Below are 20681 nucleotides of genomic sequence, written 5' to 3' on the forward strand. Positions count from 1 at the left end.
AGGGGGCAGGGACTGAGAGAGAACAGAAAAGGAGGGGGAAAGAGCAAGGGTCCTGCCTCGCGGGGGGGGGGGGGGTCGGGTCAAAGGCTTCATAGGCCAGCCTTGAATGCTGAGTCCACAGCCCAGCACCTGCTTCACATGTAGGCTGACAAGGTCCTTCTGCAGTGCCTGGACATATGTGCCACCATCTGCCTGTCCTCTTCTCTGTGTCTCTTTGTCCGTCTCTCTTTCTCACTGTCTCCTTGGTGCAAGTGCTCTTCAGCCCAGGCTTTGAGAGCCCCTTCCTGGCAGCGGGCCTGCAGTTGGCCCTGGGGGCAGGCAGCTCCCCTCCCCATGGGTGGGGTGTCTTGGGGGCGCTTCCTGCCAGTCTACCTTCTGGAGCCCAGGTCTTCTGCTGTGCCGTCCCTGACTGACCGCCGGCCGTGGGGATTGTGTTTATCTCTTTCAGAGGACAATCTCTCTGGGCGCAGGCGACAGGCAGGTGATTCAGACGCCCATCAACGATTCCCTTCCCATCAGCAACTGCAGTGTGGCCCTCCTCTTCCGACAGCTCGGTGAGACCCGCCTCAGGCCACTTGGGAGGGCGTCCATGTCTCTGGAGAGATGGTGGGGCTCTGGCTGGGCCTTGGGCGCAGGGCTGGCCCAGCTGGCAGGGGCCTCTCCAACTCCTTCCTTCCTTCCCTCCCAGGGATCACCAACGTGCTGTGCCTCTTCTGCGCGGCCCTCACAGAGCACAAGATCCTGTTTCTCTCCAGCAGTTACCAGAGGCTGACGGACGCCTGCCGGGCCCTGCTGGCCCTCCTCTTCCCCCTGAAGTACAGGTGAGCGAAGGGAGCTGCGGGCGCCAGGAGCAGCCGCTGGCTCACCCGCAAGGAGGGTGGGGGAGGGGAGGGGGCTCCCTGGAGAGGGTGCCTTTCGTTGCCACACCTGCCGGCCTGCATTGGGGCTTTCTTGGTTCCAGCTTCACGTACGTGCCCATCCTGCCCGCTCAGCTCTTGGAGGTCCTCACCACGCCAACCCCTTTCATAATTGGCGTGAGCTCCGTCTTCCAGGCAGAGACACAGGAGCTGGTGAGTCCCTGAGCTCAGTGGAGGGAAGGAGGGAGGGAAGGAGGACTCTGGGGGAAAGCGGAGGCCAGGCTTGCCAGGGGCGTTTTCAGGAGCAGGGCTGTCATCCCATTCCCTCTTCTTCTCTTGGGAACTTCCCCTTCTCTCTCTCCCCTCGCTCAAAGAGAGTTTTCTCTCCTGGGGTGACAGGTGGGTTTGTCTTGGGTGTCAGAAAGAGATTCTCCTCCCGAAGGAGCCCCCTCAGACCCCCAACTCCTCCCTCCCTGGTGCCCCAGGGGGCGGGGGGGGGGGAACTGGGCTGGGGCCAAAGGGGTCTCGCGGCAGCCTGGCCTGTGTCCTTTCCCTCTTTGCCCCTTGTGGACTCTGCCATTGCTCTCTGACTTTTCCCAGCTGGATGTGATCATCGCTGACCTGGATGGTGGAACGGTGACTGTCCCCGAGTGCATCCATATCTCTCTGCTGCCTGAGCCGCTTCTCCATCAGACGCGGGAAGCCCTGTCCATGGTAAGTGCCGCCCCTTGGCTCCTGCGCCTCACAAGAGGCCTCAAGACCCTCCGCCTTGGGTTTCATGGCCAGTAGGCAGCCGTGGTGTGTGTGTGTAGGTGTGTGACAGAGATCCATGGCAGGTGGTCATGTGGGAATCTGGCACCGCCAAGTGGCATTTGGTGCTGCAGGGGGGCTGCATCCTGAACCCACAAGGCCAAGAGGCCAAGGACTCGTCAGGGGATGAACTCGCCATCCAAGTGGAGGCTCATGCAATGAATATTATTAATGATAAATAATGGAATGGAAAAGTGAGAATCTGGATGCTGGGGGGGAAAGGTAAAGTGGAACCCTTCTGGTTTTCTCCATGGAGTGGTGTTTCCCCCCACATTATTTGTAAAAACGGGGTGTGTCCGTATGATTTACACCGAATCATAGAGTTGGAAAGGATCCCGAGAGTCAAGCATCCATGAGAGATGACCCTTTGTCATGAAGCCTGGGAACTGATTCTCCAAGTAATAGGGGGAGAGAGAAGGAGCGATTCTGCTCTTGGGCTTGCAGGTGGGGGCCCCGGGGAAGGAGGGGTGCGGGGCTGGAGGCTGAGCCCCTTCCCAGCTGTCGGGGGGCATCCTGCCCTTGTTTCTCTGCGCAGGTCTTGGACCCAGAGTTGGAGATTGCAGACCTGGCCTTCCCCCCATCGCCCACCATCTCGGTGTCCTCCCTCAAGATGCAGGTAAGTGGTGCAGGCTGCTGGGGGGGGGGCACCTGGCTTGGCCTGGCTCCTCCTCAGAGAAGTTCCCGGTGGCCTCAAGGCACAGAGCACTGGAGCTGGCAATCAGCCCCCACAGAGCCATGGCAGCCCATTGAGACCGTGTGCAGCAGCCATGAAAAAGGCAGACTCCCTCCGGGGGTTCTGGTCAGCCCCTCTGGAACAGGATGCTGGACTAGGTGGGCCCTTGGCTGGATCCAGCAGCAGGCTCTTCTTGTGTTCTTACGGGTGGGGCCTGCAGAGCCCCTTCACTGCCCCAGACGGGCACAGCCAGCCAGGGGAAGGCGGGAGCACCCTTTTTGGAGGGGCAGCAGTGGGTGCTGCAGAGCCCACCCCCCTGTCCTCTGGCAGGAGCTGCCCTCCTCATCCAGCGCTCCCTGCCTGACCCTTTCCCCTTCCTCCGTCTTGGGCTGCAGGACAAGGAGATCCGGGCCGTCTTCCTCCGCTTATTTGCACAGCTGCTCCAGGGCTACCGCTGGTGCCTGCACATCATCCGCATCCACCCGGAGCCAGTCATTCGCTTTCACAAGGTAGCCAAGGCGAGGGCGGAGGAGGGTTGTGTTGCGGGGTTTCAGCTTCTGGGGTGGGTTGCACAACATGAAGAACAGCTTAAAACCAAAGTCACAGAAGCCCAGTGGCTCTGGGGTCCAAACCAGAGGCAGGGGTCTCTTTGCGAGGGCCCCAGAGAGCAGGTGCCCCCCTTCAGGAAGCCTGCTGCTCCCACTCTGCACGCCAGGCTGGCAAGCCTTGTCTTTCCGGAGTGTGGACCAGCGCCATGAGGCCGGTCCTAGGCAGCCGGCCTGCTCTGCAGACCCTCGTCGGACACCATCCCTGTTGCCTTTGGGGCACATGTGGAAGATCCTTTCAGTCAGGGTCTCTCCTGGATTTGAAATGGCTTTTGAGATGTGCGGCTGTTCTGCCTGTGCTTTGACTGAGATGCTTCCCAGGAAGCGATTCCTCCGCAAGACCCACAAGTGCCTCTTCCTCTCCCTCGGTCTAGGCAGCCTTCCTGGGGCAGAGGGGGCTGGTGGAAGACGACTTCCTCCCCAAGGTACTGGAGGGCATGGCCTTCGCTGGCTTTGTGACGGAGAGGGGCCCCCCCTACCGAGACATTGACCTGTTTGACGAGGTGAGGAGTGGCGGCTGGAGGAGATCTCCCCCTGGGCCCTCCGGGGCCACAAGGCCCGGGCCTGTGGGGTGGTCCAGTCACCCCGTCCCCCTCTCCCCCCGCCCTTCCTCTCTCTTAGCTGGTGGCCAATGAGGCGAAGCGGATGCAGGCGGACGAAGGGAGCCGGGCCAGGGTGCTGCGCCACATCAAGGAACTGGCAGAGCACCTGTACAAAAACGTACGTGGGTGTTGTGTGTGCGGATTCTGTCCCTTCGTCCCTGGCACACAGTGGAGCAGGGGGCAGGGGGCCAGCTGGCACCACAGACTTTGCGGGAATCCCTTCCTGCCCCATCCAGCAGCCCCTCTTCTCCCCCACGGCAGCTGAGCAGGGCTCTGCTGCTGCTCCCTGCCCTTCAGCCGGGCTGGATGGAGGCTCTGCGGTTGAGCCTGGGAGGCAGGGCCTCCTTCCGAGCCTCCTTGCTTACCCCCCTCCCTGGCTTGGCTTGCCCAGGAGAACCCGTATCCTGCTGTGACGATGCACAAAGTGCAGAAGCCTACGGAAGGCTGCCACCTGCGCCTGCACCAGCGGCCTTTTCCTCGCCTGGATGAGGGCACCATCCAGTGGATCGTTGACCAGGCAACAGCCAAGCTGCAAACGGCTCCCCCCTTAGTCAAGGCAGAGAAGAAGTGCATGGTGCCGTCTGGGCCCCCCCTGGGTATGTGGAGCGTGCAGAGTCTTGCCCCTGCCTCTAGGTGGTGCTGTGGGCAGGGAAGTCTAGTGGGCTGCGTGGGTCCCTGGACACGCTTGTCTGCTCCTTGGATGGCCTCTGGCCCCTTGGAGAGAGGTCAGGGCAGGAGTGCCAGCGGACCCTCTCTCTGGGCGCCCTGAGGGTGCTCTCTGGGTCTCTGACTTGGAGCATCTTCAGCCAGGACTCCAAAAGGACCCGTGCTTGCGATCCTCGGAGGAGGTCATGGCAGCCTAATAGGCCTGCACTTTGGGCCCCACTCTGCTGCCCTCTTCTTCCCTCCCTGAGCCTTTCAGAGCGCTGTGGTGCTGTCCGTTGCCCTGTGGAGACTCCTGTTCCTGCCCCCCCCCCCCATGCAGGGGTTTGTCCAAGATGCAGCAGGGAAGGGGCCAACGCCTCCTCCGGGCCGTGATGAGCCTCTTCCTTCTCCCCCCAGGGGCCATCATGGACCGCAATGGCATCATCTTGGCCAACAGTGCCCGCCGGCTGGAGGTGGTCAGGAACTGCATCTCCTATGTCTTTGAGAGCAAGATGCTGGAGGCCAAGAAGGTGAGCTCCTGGGAGCCTTTCAGCCCCTGTCCCCCAAGAGGGGACTGCGGAGGACGCAGAATCCAGCTCTTCTGGCCGTCTCCTTCTGCCCACTTACATTGGAGATTGTTTGAAGGCAAAGCAGTTGCTGCTGCTGTTTCTCCACTGACTGGCAGGTTTCCCCTGGGCGCCTCCGTGTGCTGCCAGGCCTCCCCTTGCAGTTGGTGGCAAATGAAAAGCCAGCCCCTCCCTCTCTGTCTCTCGGCTTTCTTGTATGGACGATTCGGAGCCTCGCTGGGGGGGGGGGGGAGTTGGTCCTGTGTGTGTGTTCAGAAGGTCCCTGGGCAGCGCAGGGTGGGCTGGCTTTGCTGCTTTGGGCCCCCACCTCAGCGCTGCTCTTGCCGCCTTGCAGCTCCTCCCGGCCGTCCTCCGTGCCATGAAGAGCCGGGCTGCCCGCCACTGCCTGACCCAAGAGCTGAACCTCCACGTTCAGCAGAACCGGGCTGTGCTGGACCACCAGCAGTTTGACTTCATCGTCCGCATGATGAACTGCTGCTTGCAGGTGGGCTGGGGCCCAGGGAGGGAGCGGCCGGGCCGGGGGGGGGCTCTGGGCTCTCTGGGGTCCCATGCTGACTTCCCCTCCTGTCCGCCTCAGGACTGCAGCGCTTCAGACGAACACGGGGTGGCGGCTGCCCTCTTGCCCTTGGTGACTGCCTTCTGCCGCGTGAGTAGCCCTTGGGCGGGCAGGGCCTGGTGGGGAGAGGGCTCCCTCGGGTCCCCAGATGGCATCTTGGGGGGGGGGGGAGCCAGGCTGGCCCAATATGGAGGTGGCTGGGCTGGTGAGGCCGGCATCGGTTCCCACCTGGGCACGGCGGAGAGCTTGTGGCCTTTACGCAGGCTGCCTCCTCCTCTTCCCACCCCAGAAACTGAGCCCAGGGATCACCCAGTTTGCCTACAGCTGTGTGCAGGAGCACCTGGTGTGGACTAACATCCAGTTCTGGGAGGCCATGTTCTACTCTGACGTGCAGAACCACATCCGGGCTCTGTACCTGGAGGGGATCGAGGACGAGGGGGAGAACCACGTGGAGAAGGTGAGGAAAGAAGCGGAGGGGAAGGGGGCTTGGGGCAGGGGGGGATGTGCCCACGTGGGGCAGGGGGGGGTGTGCCCGCATGCTGTGGGCAATGCTTTTCTGGTCCCCCTCCCAGGCAAGTGAGGAAGGGCCGCCGCAAGAGGAGAAGTCGGCCCTGGAGATTGCGGCCGAGCAATGTCGCCTGTGGCCCACCGTGAGCCGGGAGAAGCAGCAGGAGCTGATCCAGAAGGAGGAGAGCACCGTCTTCAGCCAGGCCATTCACTACGCCAACCGCATGAGCTACCTGCTCCTGCCCCTCGACACCAGCAAGAACCGGCTCCTGCGCGGCTCCGGCCTGGGCGATGCCGAGAGCGTCAGCAACAGCTTCATCACCAACAGGTAGCCTGCGGGGCTGGGCTGGGCGGGCCAGGCTGCCGAGGGGAGGCACCAGGAGGCGGAGAGGGGGCGTCCTGGCCCCCGAGGAGCTCAGCCTCCCTTCTGCCTTGCCAGCATCGCAGGAAGCGTGGCCGACAGCTACGACACGGAGAGCGGCTTTGAGGACGCAGAGAGCTCCGACGTGGCCAACTACGTGGTGCGCTTCATCAACCGCTTTGTGGACAAGGTCTGCACCGAGAGTGGCGTCACCAACGAGCACCTCAAGGGGCTGCATGTCATGATCCCCGGTAGGTGCTCTGCGCCCCCCACCCTCGGGAGCCGAGTGTGGCCAGCGGGGGGAGGCGGCACCGCGGGGTCTCCTCTCTCTTCCGCCTGTGACTTCCCTCCTCCCTCCCCCCAGACATTGTCCAGATGCACATTGAGACCCTGGACGCCGTGCAGAGGGAAAGTAAGAGGCTCCCCCCAATACAGAAGGTGAGGGTGGTCCCCCCCCCGTGGGGGTCCTAAGCAAGAAGGAAGTGTGGGGAGGGGCTGTTCCACTCAGGGTCAGGGCGACTCCCTCCCTGTCCATCCGTCTGCCCAGCCCTGACTCCATCCCCTTGGCTTCTTGCAGCCCAAGCTGCTCCGGCCCAGCCTGCTGATGGGCGAAGAGAGCGTGATGGAGGGGCTGCGCGTCTACCTCATGCCAGATGGCAGGGAAGAGGCATCTGGGGGGGCTGGGGGGGGACCCCCCCTGCTTCCAGCCGAAGGGGCCATTTTCCTCACCACCTACCGCGTCATCTTCAAGGGCACCCCGACAGATCCACTAGGTGAGAGCCGGACGGGCGGGCTATTATTCTGGGGAGGGAGGGAGCTCTCTGCTCCTCCTCCTCCTCCTCCTCCTTGGGGGCCTTGCTGAGCTCCCTTCTGGCAGCAGAGCCGCCCAGCTGTGTGTGAGCCCCCTGGGCTGACGCTGCCTTTTTCTTGGCTCCTCCCAGTCGGGGAGCAGGTGGTGGTCCGCTCCTTCCCCATCGCTTCCCTGACCAAAGAGGAGAAGATCACGGTCCAGACCCAGGCGGACCAGTTCATCACGGAGGGCTGCGCTCAGCTCCAGCTGCGCTCCTGCACATTCCAGGTGAGCCCTTTGGGGGGGGGGGAGGCACCTGGGACCCCCTCCCCAGAGGAGGGCAGCCGTGCTCTGAGCTGGGGTCAGCTTGGCCCAGTTCTGCCAGCCCTGACCCCGCCTTGCCTTGGCCCACAGTTGCTGCGCATTGCCTTTGACGAGGAGGTGGCCTCCGAGAGCGCAGAGACCTTCCGGAAGCATCTCAATAAGCTGCGCTACCCCCAGCAGGCCTCCGACACCTTTGCCTTCACCGTGGGCCACCTGAGCAAGGCAGCCCTGCAGCCCAAAGTCAAGGAGAAGAACCCGTCCCTCAGGTGCGAGCAGAAGCCCCAGGAGCACGGCTCAGGGTTGGGGGGGGAGACTTGGTGGGGCTGGATGGCGCCCCCTATAGGGCCTCTTGGCTTCAGGCTGGGTCTGGTGAGAACTGGCCACTCCCAGCTCCTGCCTGCAGTCCATGCGAGGGTCTCGCTCAGCTCTGGGATGAATCCCCCCTCTGGGGGCAGAATGCTGCAAGCTCTGCTGGTGGGTGTTGTTTCCTTGGGGCATGTGGGGCCCCTGAGCCGCAGGAGGAGGCAGGGGCTGCAGCCGGGCCCCAGAGGCTCATCCCTCCCTCCCAGCGGTTGCTGTTGCCACTCCACACAGCCAGCCCCCCGTCCTCTCCAACTCTTGGGGGCCCTTTCTGGCTTCTGCTTCTCCGAAGGTGGTAGAGGGTCCGGGGGACATTGCCCCCGTGTGGCTCTCCCCAGTCTGGTTAGGACTGAAAGGAGCAGCTTCCGTCTGCCACAGCCAGCTGCCCACCTTGCCTGCTGGGGCCGTGCTGCCCTTAGTCCTGGCCTCGTCACCCTCCCCTGTCTCCTTGCCCCTCACCCCCCAGCTGCCCCACCTTCCGCCGTGCTCTGCTGCCGGTGCTGCCCGCTGAAGGGGTTCCTCTTGCACCCCCGCCAAGCCTTTCGCTTGAGCTCCCTGGCTGCTCTCACCCTCTTCCGGCTTTAGGACCATCTCCAGGAACCTGGTGAAGAACGCCAAGAGGACGATCGGCCGCCAGTATGTGACGCGCAAGAAGTACACGCCGCCTCCCTGGGAGGCCCGGGGCAACCAGCAGCACTTCCTGGAGGACAACGAGGACGAGATCTCAGGTAGGGATGGCCCTTGCCTGGGGGTGGGGGGGGGTCCTCTTCCTGAGCTTTGCCCAACCCTGCCTGGCTGCCTGCAGTGTCCGAAGACGTGGACCGCAGCACCTTGACCCCGTCCACCACCATCCGGCCCTCGGACAAGATGACCATGAGCCACCTGGTGGAGCGCGCCTGTTGCCGGGACTACCAGCGCCTGGGCCTGGGGACGCTCAGCAACAGCCTGACCCGCTCCAAGAACGAGCCCTTCCGCATCTCCACCGTCAACCGCATGTACGCCATCTGCCGGAGGTGAGTCAGGGCGCCTGGCGGGGGGGGGGGGACACCCAGAACATAGGCAGGGCACAGGGGGGTCTCCATGGGGGCCCTTGCCAGACACGGCAGAAGAGAGCTGAGGGGAGACCTGGGATTCAGTCTGGCCATGGGGTCAGGAGGAGTTGAGGAGCAGCGTCTCTGGGCCACCCCACCCCCCTTGGTAGCCTGGCATTGGCAGGCCGGAGGAGGCCAGTGGGCTGCTTGGCCAGAAGAGGGGCCTGCACACTCCTCCTTTAGCCTCCCTGTGAAGGTCCTGGGCGATGGACGGACAGAAGGACAGGGCACCTTGCGCTACTCAGTCGCCCACAGTCCGTCCTTCTGTCAGCCTCAAGGAGCAGGTTGGGCAAGTTCTGACAAGGGGGATTCACAGACTGGATGCCAAGGGTCTTCCTCCAGCTGGGGATGCTCTGCCCGCTCCCTCCCCCCCCCCTTCTTGAGGAGGGGGCTCAGGGGCAGCCCAGGCTCTCTGGGTCTCTAGCTGGGGTTTTTGCAGTGCACAGTCATGAAAAGGGGTGGGTGGGTCTGGAAAAGGATGGCTCTGGTCCTGCCTTGGGGGCTGGGCTCTGCTGGGCCTCCCTTGCCTGGAATGAAAGGCTCTCTGGCCCCCTGCCTGATCCCTCTGACGGCACTCTGAGGCCCCAATCCAGAGGCTACGTGAGGGTGACCAGCGAACAGGCCTTCTCTGCAGGGAAACATTTTCTGCTCAGGCCCGGTTTCCTCTTCCTTTTTTTTTTTTTTTAAAAAAAAGATATTTATTGAGAATTTAAAATTACAGAGAGAAAAAAGGAAAAAGAGAAACAAAAAATGAATTAAACAATACAAGTCAATAAAAAGAAAAAGGAGAACAAAACACACAATACATCAAGAACAAAAACAAAAGCAAACAAAAAATTAAAAACAAATCCAATATTCCCAAATCTTTATCTTTCTTTAACTTGTTTCATCAACCTCCTCGCACCTCCCTTTTTTGTATTCTAGTTATTATCTCAGCAAATCCTTTCCATCTTTCACTATATTCTGTCATTAAATTGTCTTAATTTATTTTAACCTTATCTTACCATAAAAAGCCCTAAAACTTAAAACTTATTTGTACATAACTCCTTATAGCATTTCTACTAAAGCCAAATATTTTCATTCCAACATTTTTTCTAACACTTATTAATTTTACAATAATTCTCTAAATGAATTTTTAAACTTTCTTCCAATCTTCATCCACCGTCTCTTCTTCCTGGTCTTGGGTTCTGTCAGTCCTTTCTATCCATTCCATTTAGTCCATCAACCTGGTGATCTTCTATCCGAGGTTCTTAACTCTTTTCCATGTCCCAAAGGGTGCTCATCAATGGTTCCTCTTCATCCTGGAGAAGAGTGACTAGTGGGGTGCCACAGGGTTCTGTCTTGGGCCCGGTCTTATTCAACATCTTTATCAACGACTTGGATGATGGACTCAAGGGCATCCTGATCAAATTTGCAGATGACACCAAACTGGGAGGGGTGGCTAACACCCCAGAGGACAGGATCACACTTCAAAACGACCTTGACAGATTAGAGAACTGGGCAAAAGCAAACAAGATGAATTTTAACAGGGAGAAATGTAAAGTATTGCACTTGGGCAAAAAAAATGAGAGGCACAAATACAAGATGGGTGACACCTGGCTTGAGAGCAGTACATGTGAAAAGGATCTAGGAGTCTTGGTTGACCACAAACTTGACATGAGCCAACAGTGTGACGCGGCAGCTCAAAAAGCCAATGCAATTCTGGGCTGCATCAATAGGAGCATAGCATCTAGATCAAGGGAAGTAATAGTGCCACTGTATTCTGCTCTGGTCAGACCTCACCTGGAGTACTGTGTCCAGTTCTGGGCACCACAATTCAAGAAGGACACTGACAAACTGGAACGTGTCCAGAGGAGGGCAACCAAAATGGTCAAAGGCCTGGAAACGATGCCTTATGAGGAACGGCTAAGGGAGCTGGGCATGTTTAGCCTGGAGAAGAGAAGGTTAAGGGATGATATGATAGCCATGTTCAAATATGTAAAAGGATGTCACATAGAGGAGGGAGAAAGGTTGTTTTCTGCTGCTCCAGAGAAGCGGACACGGAGCAATGGATCCAAACTACAAGAAAGAAGATTCCACCTAAACATTAGGAAGAACTTCCTGACAGTAAGAGCTGTTTGACAGTGGAATTTGCTGCCAAGGAGTGTGGTGGAGTCTCCTACTTTGGAGGTCTTTAAGCAGAGGCTTGACAACCATATGTCAGGAGTGCTCTGATGGTGTTTCCTGCTTGGCAGGGGGTTGGACTCGATGGCCCTTGTGGTCTCTTCCAACTCTATGATTCTATGATTCCCTTCTGCAGATCTTCTTCATATTTATACCTGCACTTTACTTTGTCTTCTGCTGATCTTGTTCTTAATTTCCTTCCTTTATCACTGAGGAGTAGATCTCGGGGAGACTCCAACCTAACAATGTCTTTATCCCTTCTCGACAGGTCAGCCCATTCTCCATAGTCAGCACTAAAATCCAAAAGGTATTTGAAGGCATGTTTCAAAGTCCCTCCAAAGTTAAAGGCCCCCACAACTCCAGACTCCCCCTGGCCCAAAACCAGATCCCAGAAGCCAGAACATCCCTGCATAGGGGGATCTATCCAACTTCCCATCTCCAAACCAAACGAGACTCCATCTCTCCAAATCTGACTTTCCCTAGATTCAGTCATCAAAAACAACAGCTTATGCTCCTGCAAGGCCGCGGCTCTCTCCACTTGTATTACTTGAGGTTCAGCAACAACCTCCTCCTTTGTCTTCTGCACAACTTGCCCTGTCAAAGCAGATTCCTGGGTCGGTTCCTGAGTGGTTTCTATATAGGTATTCACTTTGTCCAAAATTATTAACTGCAACAGTCATCAAATCCATCTTCTCATGTAGCTGTTCCAGTAAAGCACTTGTCTTGCAAAAAGCAATCACTAAGGCTTCTTCTGCGCACATTCTTGTTCAAGGTCAATGTCTGGTTCTCACGATCTTTAATCTCTGCAGCTGGAGAATTCCCCAGATCGACACCAACAACAGCTTCAAAAACTCCCTCTAGGGGAAACAATTTCTATTTGTATCCGTCCTTTTAAAAGCAGATCCAGCAACAAAATTACTTTTGTTTTTCAAATATTTTGTTCCTTTTAAATGCAAAAGGAAACATTGGAATCAATGTTTCTCTTTTTTAACTATCTGTCAAGAAACGTTTTATTCACAGTCAATGAACTTTCCCAAAAAGTCTGTCTTCCTCGCACCCCGTTCCCAGGTTCAAGACGGTGAAAATTTATCTTTCTTTACTCTCTCTCCTGCAGGCTTAAACAATCTAAGATTTCCCCCCTCTTCTCCTGCTTCCAAGGGAGGTTTAGTAGTTTTAGCCGATGGAGATTTAGTCCTTTACAAAAGACTTTCCAGGCTTTAGCTTGCAATGTCTTTGCTTCAATCTATTTACAAAAGCGGAAGGCGGACTTCCTGTTTAAAACCTTCCCGCTTCGGTGCCAAATTAAGATGTTTCATAGTCCAATTTTCCGTTCTACTCACGGGTAGTTGTTTAAAGTCCAATTGTCCACAGGAAAAAGTCAGTGCTCTCCGGCAACAGCAATGCGGCTTCACTCCGCGAAAAGAGCAGTCGATTCGAAGCACCGCGCCACTCACCTCACGTCACTCCGGATCCCCAAAACCGGGTTTCCCTGCGGGTAGGGGAGGCGCAAAAGGTGCCTGCCGAATCCCACGTCCACAGGCTTCTCCCGCCTGTGTTTTTTGATGGGTCTCCGCCTCGCTGCGGCGGTCCAGACCCTAATTTCCACGAAGCGGATTCCTCCCGATCAGAGGAAATTCGCCATTGCCGGAGGCGCTAACCCGGAAGTCCCTCCCTGTTTCCTCTTCCTCAGCACCACCATTTCCTGGCCTTCTCTCAACTGTGGCACCGTCTGCCTTTGGTGGGGGGAAGTGGGGCTGCAAATGCTGTTTTGCCTCTTGAAATGGCAGCATGGTGCCTTCTGGGGTGGGGGGTCCTGACCCAGAGCTTCTCGGCTGGGAGATCACCACCTAGGAGGTGGCACAGAAGTGTTTCAGTGGACTGCAGAAGCCCCTCTTCCACTTTAAAATAATAATAATAACTTCCTTCCTTCCTTCCTTCCTTCCTTCCTTCCTTCCTTCCATCCATCCATCCATCCCTCTCTCTCTCTCTCCCCTGCAGCTACCCTGGGCTGCTCATTGTCCCACAGAGCATCCAAGACAACGCCATCCAGCGGATCTCGCGCTGCTACCGCCAGAACCGCTTCCCGGTGGTCTGCTGGCGGAACTCGCGCACCAAGGCGGTCCTCCTGCGCTCAGGCGGGCTGCATGGGAAGGGCGTGGCTGGCCTCTTCAAGTCCCAGAACGCTCCTGCCACAGGTACAGCGCCCCCCCTCCCTGCCTGGCCTCCCTCCTCCCGAGGAGACCCTCAGGATGACCCCTTCCCTGCTGCTCCTTGCAGGCCCCTCTCAGGCCGACTCCACCAGCCTGGAGCAAGAGAAGTACCTGCAGGCCGTCATCAACTCCATGCCTCACTACGCCGACAGCGGCGGCCGCAACACGCTCAGCGGCTTCACCTCGGCCCACATGAGCAGCGCAGGTGAGGGCCTGGGGGGGGGAGGCTGCCCTGGGCTCAGAGGCAGCCGCGGCAGGTGGGGTCCTGGGCGTGCAGGGCGGGAGAGAGCTTCCCCTCGACCCCCAGGCCATGGGGCCACAGGCCCAGGTGAGTCTTGTCCATGTGCAGCTGTTGTGTCGCCTCCACACCATCCTTGCTGGTGGATCAGCGAGGGCCCTTGCCATCCCATCAACCCCCCCCCCTCCATTTGTCATCTGTCTGAGCCATCCTGGAGAGAAGAGCCCCAGCCGGCCCTCTGGAGCCAAGCAGCCCTTGGCTCTGCTGGGAGCATCAGCCTCAGGACAGGCCAGAGCTGAATTCTGGCTGAGCTGGGAGAGGCCATTGGGCACGCTGTGGGAGGGGCCAGTGTGCCCCCCCCCCCCGGTCCTTGCCAGATTTTGGGTGGGGACGCCCCAGGGAGAGGAAAGGCCTTGCAGCTCCGGGGCTGGCTTGCTTTCCTTGGGTGTGGAACGTCCACCTTCTGTTGGTGCTACAGATTCTTCTGAGAAGCGACAGCCCAAGCTGGGATCTCTTATGAAGCAGGTGATGGGAGGGAAGGACGAAGGGCCGCTTAGCCGCGGAGGTGAGATGCTGCGTGCGGCCCCCGTAGAGTAGCCACGAAAGGGCCGTCTGGCTCCGGGGGGGCTGGGCTGGGCCTTCTCCGAGCAGCCAGCGGACGGAAGGGGGCCTGGTCACCCCAGGGCTGTTGCTCACAGCCACCGCCTCTGGCTTCCTCCCTCCATCTTGCCTGCCCATCTGTCTTGCCCTCTCCGTTGGGGACAAACATCCGTCTGCCATCCATCGCTGCTGCCTCTCTTCCCCCCCTCGCTGAGATGCCTCTCCGTCCTGTCCTCTCTCAGCCCTAGGTCACAGAGGTAGGCTCATTACCCTCTCCAGCCCCAAGAGCCTGGCATCAAAGGGACACCTCTCCCCCCGAGGTACTGTATGGGGCACTAACCTCAGGGACGTGGCATTCACACTGCTAACTCGCCCCACTGGTGCCCACCCCCCAGGCAGGCAGGCAGTCTAACCCACCCTCTGTGCTAACCCTTCCGCAGCCTCACAGCATGCTCTTCCGCCTGGCTTGGCCTGCCTCTCGGCCCCTCCTAGGTAAGGATGGGCCGGCCGGGGGCGCTGCGCCCGTCTCCAGTGCAGCCCACCCTGGGTGGGTGTGGCTGGGGCCGTCTTCCCTGGCCTAGAGCTCCAGCTGGGAGGGGGCAGCAGGCTCCAGGGTCAGCCTGCAGGAGAGAGCGGAGTCTCGGGCGCCACCTGACACCCCCTCCCTTGCAGGCAAGTGGGGAAGCATCCGCGCCAGCGGGCGCATGAGCAGCTATGCTCTCAACATGGAGGTCGGCTCCCGCCTGGCCGGCAAGGAGCTGCTGAGCACGCAAGCCAACGGGTCCCCCTCCGAGGCCAGCTTCCTGCGCCAGCATCGTGCCTCCCTCTACATCATCGGAGACAAGTCCCAGCTCCGGGTACGGTTCTCTTGGGTGCCCATCAGAGTGGCAGGGGCTGGGAAGGGGGGCTATGGGGCCCCTTCCTGATGGCGTCTCTTGCTCCCATCCAGGGCGTGAAGCCGGACCCTTTGCAGCACTGGGAGGTGGTGCCCATCGAGGTCTTTGACGCCCGGCAAGTCAAGACCAGCTTCAAGAAGCTGATGAAGGCCTGTGTGCCGGGCAGCCCCTCTGCCGAGCCTGGCCAGACCTACCTGCGCTCCCTGGAGGAGTCCGAGTGGCTGATCCAGGTCAGTGGCCAGCCGGACGCTCGAGGGTGGAGACTCTTCTCTCCGGCCTCCTGGCCCCAAAGACTCCAGAGAGGTCAAGGCAGAGGAGGACTGGGGGGGGGGGGAGGCCTTTGAGATTCGCCAGGTAAGGAACAAAGTCCTTGCTGCTCGTCCATCCCTTTCTGAGGTCAGCAAAGATTTGGCAGGCAGAAAGTCCGCGTTCCGGTCGCCAGGCCCTGGAGCTGCAAGAAGGCCCTGGCTGCCGAGTCGTTTCCGTCACAGGAACCACGTTGTCCGTCCGCAGCCCAGGAGCCCCTCCCTTGGCCAGGCAGGCAGGGGGCAGGTTCCAGGTTTCCTGTGAGGCAGAACTGGAGAAGCTTAGCAAGCTCAGGAGTTTAGTAAAATTGTTAAAAGAGCAGCAAAATAAAAGGACCCCCACCCCAAAAAAGGTCAAGGTATCTGGAAGGTATATATTTCCCAGCGGGGAGGCTGGGTGTTGCGCAAGCAGAAAGCGGAGTGTGGCGTTTCAGCTGCCAGGAGGGCTCTGGGTTTCTGAGGTGGGTCTGCAGGAGCTTCTGCGAAAGATTTGTCCCATTGCAGGTCAGGGGGAGGTTGGCACTTGCTGCGCACCTTTGAAGGTTTGCTCCAGGTGCGCTGCCTCCGCCACATTCTGGGATCCTGCTTTCCTCCCCAGATTCACAAGATCCTGCAGATCTCTGTGCTGGTGGTGGAGCTGCTGGACACGGGCTCCTCTGTGCTGGTCAGCCTGGAGGACGGCTGGGACATCACCACCCAGGTCAGCCTCCTTCCCTCTCCCCCCCCCCCCAGCACTTACCCTGGAGGCCGGCCGTGACCCCCCCTCTGCCCCCCAGGTGGTGTCTCTGGTGCAGCTCCTCTCCGACCCCTATTACCGCACCATGGAGGGCTTCCGGCTGCTGGTGGAGAAGGAGTGGCTCTCCTTTGGGCACCGCTTCAGCCACCGAGGGGCACAGACCTTGGCCAGCCAGAGCAGCGGCTTCACGCCCATCTTCCTGCAGTTCCTGGACTGCGTGCATCAGGTGAGGAGAGCAGCCAAGCCCCTGGGGGAGGAGGGCCACCCCTGCCCTCCTTGTCCCTGGGGGGAGGTGTGCTGGTCACCCCCCAGAAATGCTTCCAGGGGGGCGACCCCTGGGAGGAGGGGCCCTGTGGCCTCTTCCTGCCCCCCCAACTCTCCTGCTGCCTCTCCCCCCACAGATCCACCTGCAGTTCCCCATGGAGTTTGAGTTCAGCCAGTACTACCTGAAGTTCCTCAGCTACCACTCGGTCTCCAGCCGCTTCCGCACTTTCCTGCTGGACTCCGACTACGAGCGGCTGGAGCTGGGTAAGGAGCCCCCGGGGCCTGGGGAGGGGGGGCCCTTGTGGCCCCTGGGACAGTGGCAGGAGCCAACGGCTGTGCTTCCTTGGCAGGGCTGCTCTACGAGGAGAAAGGGGAGCGCAAGGGGCCCCAGCTCTTCCGCTCCATTTGGGACTACCTGGACCGGCTGAACAAGAAGACGCCGGCCTTCTTCAACTACATGTATGCCCCAGAGGACGGGGAGGTGAGCAGCCGTGGGTCGGGGGCAGCGGGGCCCGGCTGGGGGGTGCTGGGGCCCACCAGCCGCCCCATCAAAGGCTTCCCTGCTGGGGGTCCTGCCTTGGGTGCTGCTGGCGGGTGCCAGGCGTGGCCTTTGGGGCGGTGACTCCTCGGCTCTCTCCTTCCGTTAGGTTTTGCGCCCGTACAGCAACGTCTCGAACCTGAAGGTGTGGGACTACTACACGCAGGAGACCCTGTCGGAAGGGCCCTCCTACGACTGGGAGCTGGTGCAGAGCCAGGCGGACCCCATGGAGGAGGCCGCCCAGCCGGACACCAGCGCCCCCCAGAGCCGGCGCAAGATCGTCTGGCCCTGCTATGACAACCGCAGCCGCACCGAGCCAGACGCCATCTCCCGGCTGCTGGAGGTCAGTGGGGGCCTTGGGCGAGACGCAGAAGCGGGAGCCGTGGGCGGGGGGGGGGGTGCAGTTAGGACAAGGGCAACTGGGCCCGCTTTGGCTCTGGACTCTTCCCCTTCTTGGTCCTTCACGGCCAGCGCTGTTTCTTGGCCACCTGGACTCAAAGCTGGGAGTCACTGTGGGAATCTTCTTTTCTTCCGGGCAGGTTTCCTGCCTTGGTGGCGGTAGAGGTGAGTTGAGAACATGCAGCTCTGGTGCTCTTGATGCCGTAGGAACCCCTTTGCCTTTGCCCCCCAACTACCCCTTCTCTGTCTCTTGCAGGAGCTGCAGAACCTGGAGATGGAGCTGGGGCAGGTCCCTGAGCGCTGGAAGGACCTCTGGGACAAAGCGAAGGCCTCTCAGCGGTCGGAGGTGCAGGCGGACCCCAGCGGCCGAGTAAGGGCTCTGGGCTGGGGGGCTGAGGGGCTGAGGGGCTGGGGATCTTTGCCCGCCCTGCGCAGAGCCCTCCTCTGACGGAAGGAGCTTCCTTTGCCCCCAGGTGGCGGCTGGCTCCTTGCTGATGGCCTCCAGCCTGTCGCACCAGCGGCGCTCCTTCGGGGTCTACCTGCAGGAGAGCGGCCGCGGCAGCTCCACCATCAACCTGAGCCTGGACAGTGACAGCAGCAGCGCCTCCACCCCCTCCAGCGGGAAGCAGGGGGGCCGCAGGAGCACCAGCACCCTCTACAGCCAGTTCCAGACGGCGGAGAGCGAGAATCGGTGCGGGACCCGGCCATTGGGGGGCTGGCGGAGGGAGGCAGGGGGTCTTGGTCTCTGCTTGCCCCTCTTCCCCCGCTGACCCCCTCTGCCCTCCGCAGGTCCTACGAGGGGACCCTGTACAAGAAAGGAGCCTTCATGAAGCCCTGGAAGCCTCGCTGGTTTGTGCTGGATAAAACCAAGCACCAGGTGGGTGGTTGCAGGCGGGCGAGGGGAATGGGGAGGGGACCTTCTCCTGGGGGGCTCTGACCTTCGGCCCTCCTTCCTTGCAGCTGCGCTATTATGACAGCCGCCTGGACTTGGAGTGCAAAGGCGTCATTGACCTGGCGGAGGTGGAGTCGATCACACCAGGCACCCCCACCATGGGGGCCCCCAAGATGGTGGAGGAGAAGGCTTTCTTTGACGTGAGTGGCTTCTCCCCCATGGCTGCCCGGGGGGGGGGGGGGAGGAAGGCTGGCTGGTGTTCTAGAGGCAGACCTTTCCGCTCACCCCTTCTCCCCTCGCAGGTGAAGACCACGAAGCGTGTTTACTATTTCTGCGCCCAGGATGTGCAGCTGGCCCAGCAGTGGATCGACCGCATCCAGAGCTGCTTGTCTGACGCCTGAGGCCGCCCTTCTAGGCCTCCGCAAGTGAAGCCGGCGCCAGGGCTGGACCAGGACGGGGCAGGCCTGGAAGAGGTGCTGTGGGGCGCAGAGCAGAGGCCCCCTTGGGACCCCCATCCGACTGCTTGGCAGAGGAGTTGGGGTCCGCCTGCTCCCTCTGCCTAAGAGATGCATTGGCAGGTCAGGTTGGGGGGAGTGACGTGGTCAGCAGGGCCCCCCAAGCAGATGGGTCTGGCCACCGTCAGTTTCCCCCCATCAGCAACCACAGGCGGTGGCAGATGTGCCAAAGCGCCTTGCTTCCACCCCCCTAGCCCCACACCGGCTGCCCAGGGGTGCCCCCCCCTGCCAGGGAAGGCAGCGGTGGGGAGATTGGCGACCTGCCGGAGCAGCGGGAGAGAGCAGAAACAGTGTTAGGGCTTCCAGCGCCCCTGTCCCGGCTTGGAGGCTTGGAGCCCCTGGGACACTGGGGCAGAGGAGTGGGGTGGGGATTCTGACCCTCCTTGTCTCCCCCGTGCAAACCACAAGCTCCCCTGGTACTGCTGAGGCTGCCGTTGGAAAGGGACTCTGTCCTGGGGAGAAGCGCCAAGCGAAGAAGGGGGTTGGCCAGGCTCCCCCCCCCCGGGGGGGGGCAAGTGTCTTGCTGCACTCCCAGCTCTTGGTTCCCTCTGTGTCTTCCTTGCAGAGGGTTGTGAGTCTGGCTGCTGGGGGCAGCTCAGCACCTGCAACTGCCCCTCCAATTGCCCCCCCCCCCAAAGCAGATCATGCAGCCTGCTTTCCTGCCAGAGCAGGCAGGGCCTCCTTCCCTGGAGCTCCAGTTTGGCCTGGCAGCCCCCGCCCCCCACATTTTCCAAGGCAAAGGGGCGCCCTTTCCTGTCCCCGAAGCGTTGTACATAGTCTGGAGCCCCAGCTGCCCCTTTGCCTCCCCCCCTTTTTTATTTGTACAATAAAGGCTGTGGCTGGTGTGCATCGGAGGGTTTTGTAACTCCCTTGAGCAGTTGTAGATTACTGAAGTTTCTGTACATTGTGTCAAACCTGCAGAGTTCTTGTATTGTATTGTGCCTAGAGGAAAAAATATATGGAGAGGAAAAAAACTAATGGAATTTAATAATAAAAAAGAAATACACAACATGTTGATTGTTGTCTCATGCAGCACTTGAAGCAGGAGGCTTGTCCTGGCAGAGGAAAGCCAGCTGGGGGGCGGGGGGGGGCTGGTTGCGTTCAGGGCGGCATCAGCGCTCCTTGGCAGGGCGGGGGGCTGCCTGCTATCTTGAAAGAAGCGGGAGCTTCTCCTTAAGCTGCCAACCCTGATGCAGTTGCCAACACTCCATGTTTGGATGAAGGTGGTGGAGCAGACGGATTATCTCGATTCATTTCCATCTGGTGTCAGAGCTGGCTTGGGGACGGAGTTGGCCACCATTGCCTGATGGAGGACCTTGAGCAGGAAAGAGGCGCCAGGGCCACGCTGCCTCACCTGCTCCCTCTCTCGGAGGCTTTCAAAGGGAACCTCTGGCCTAGATGAAGCCGTAAGGCGTTTGGGGGGGGGGAAGGGGTCCTCAGTGTGCTGGTGCTGCCCAGCTCTGTTTCCCCATTACATCTGATTTAGTAAAGGCTGGGAAAGACCAGGACCAGTTCCTGGATGCACAGTTGGACTGGATGAGAGCCGGTCAGCTGAGACTGAAGCCTTGGCGGGCAGAGGCTTGTGGGACTGTGGTTGGGGGGTGCTTGGAGGCGGGAGACAGGCCAGTTGGCTGCCCTGAAGGAGCAGCTATGTCCTTGACTCATTGTCATGGGAGACTTAGGTGGCCTCTATGGCAAGGTGTGCTTTTTATCAGCCATTCCTTAATAACAGTTGGCCACTATAGTTCATGCGCTGTTAACCTCAGGCCTGGATTGCTGCTGCATGCTCTGCGTGGGGCTGCCCTTGGCCCTGACCCAGAGGCTTCAGCTGGCGCAGAATGCTGCGGCTGCTCAGTGATGAGAACGCCACCAACCTGAGACCGGCACTGGCTTCCCATCTGCTAGTGGGTCAAGTTCTTGCACAGTGTCCAAAGCCCTGAATAACATAGACCAGGGTGGTCCAACTTCTCAGACCAAGTGGACTGCAAGGGTAATAATAATAATAATATTATTATAATAATTTATTATTTATACCCCACCCATCTGGCTGGGCCTCCCCAGCCACTCTGGGTGGCTTCCATAAAAACCAAAAATACAGTAAAATATCACACGTTAAAAACTTCCCTGAACAGGGCTGCCTTAAGGTGTCTTCTGAAT

General features: G+C 59.8%; 1 protein-coding gene across 7 annotated transcripts in view; it reads left to right on the plus strand.

Moving 5' to 3' along the window:
• SBF1 (SET binding factor 1) overlaps nucleotides 1-19535 on the plus strand; it is a 47037-nt gene extending 27502 nt beyond the window's left edge. For 2 of the 7 annotated variants that reach the window (XM_083460899.1, XM_083460900.1), the window contains 37 exons: nucleotides 449-554; nucleotides 689-821; nucleotides 962-1070; nucleotides 1458-1571; nucleotides 2203-2283; nucleotides 2736-2849; nucleotides 3320-3448; nucleotides 3567-3665; nucleotides 3939-4143; nucleotides 4610-4722; nucleotides 5114-5263; nucleotides 5357-5425; nucleotides 5625-5792; nucleotides 5908-6170; nucleotides 6282-6454; nucleotides 6568-6641; nucleotides 6781-6976; nucleotides 7145-7281; nucleotides 7408-7583; nucleotides 8263-8405; nucleotides 8483-8690; nucleotides 12930-13126; nucleotides 13209-13346; nucleotides 13858-13944; nucleotides 14222-14299; nucleotides 14652-14836; nucleotides 14929-15105; nucleotides 15779-15880; nucleotides 15957-16142; nucleotides 16318-16444; nucleotides 16531-16661; nucleotides 16828-17061; nucleotides 17374-17487; nucleotides 17591-17808; nucleotides 17907-17994; nucleotides 18078-18209; nucleotides 18312-19535. In XM_083460899.1, coding sequence (XP_083317025.1) covers nucleotides 449-554; nucleotides 689-821; nucleotides 962-1070; nucleotides 1458-1571; nucleotides 2203-2283; nucleotides 2736-2849; nucleotides 3320-3448; nucleotides 3567-3665; nucleotides 3939-4143; nucleotides 4610-4722; nucleotides 5114-5263; nucleotides 5357-5425; nucleotides 5625-5792; nucleotides 5908-6170; nucleotides 6282-6454; nucleotides 6568-6641; nucleotides 6781-6976; nucleotides 7145-7281; nucleotides 7408-7583; nucleotides 8263-8405; nucleotides 8483-8690; nucleotides 12930-13126; nucleotides 13209-13346; nucleotides 13858-13944; nucleotides 14222-14299; nucleotides 14652-14836; nucleotides 14929-15105; nucleotides 15779-15880; nucleotides 15957-16142; nucleotides 16318-16444; nucleotides 16531-16661; nucleotides 16828-17061; nucleotides 17374-17487; nucleotides 17591-17808; nucleotides 17907-17994; nucleotides 18078-18209; nucleotides 18312-18410 — 5253 coding nt within the window. In that variant the 3' untranslated portion in view covers nucleotides 18411-19535. The remainder of the gene's footprint in view (nucleotides 1-448; nucleotides 555-688; nucleotides 822-961; nucleotides 1071-1457; nucleotides 1572-2202; nucleotides 2284-2735; nucleotides 2850-3319; nucleotides 3449-3566; nucleotides 3666-3938; nucleotides 4144-4609; nucleotides 4723-5113; nucleotides 5264-5356; nucleotides 5426-5624; nucleotides 5793-5907; nucleotides 6171-6281; nucleotides 6455-6567; nucleotides 6642-6780; nucleotides 6977-7144; nucleotides 7282-7407; nucleotides 7584-8262; nucleotides 8406-8482; nucleotides 8691-12929; nucleotides 13127-13208; nucleotides 13347-13857; nucleotides 13945-14221; nucleotides 14300-14651; nucleotides 14837-14928; nucleotides 15106-15778; nucleotides 15881-15956; nucleotides 16143-16317; nucleotides 16445-16530; nucleotides 16662-16827; nucleotides 17062-17373; nucleotides 17488-17590; nucleotides 17809-17906; nucleotides 17995-18077; nucleotides 18210-18311) is intronic. The other 5 variants (XM_083460902.1, XM_083460903.1, XM_083460904.1 and 2 more) reach the window with 3 other exon arrangements.
• The last annotated feature ends 1146 nt before the right edge of the window (nucleotides 19536-20681 follow it).

This window comes from Podarcis liolepis, assembly GCF_965112155.1.
Source record: "Podarcis liolepis genome assembly, chromosome: 10".
NCBI lineage: Eukaryota > Metazoa > Chordata > Lepidosauria > Squamata > Lacertidae > Podarcis > Podarcis liolepis.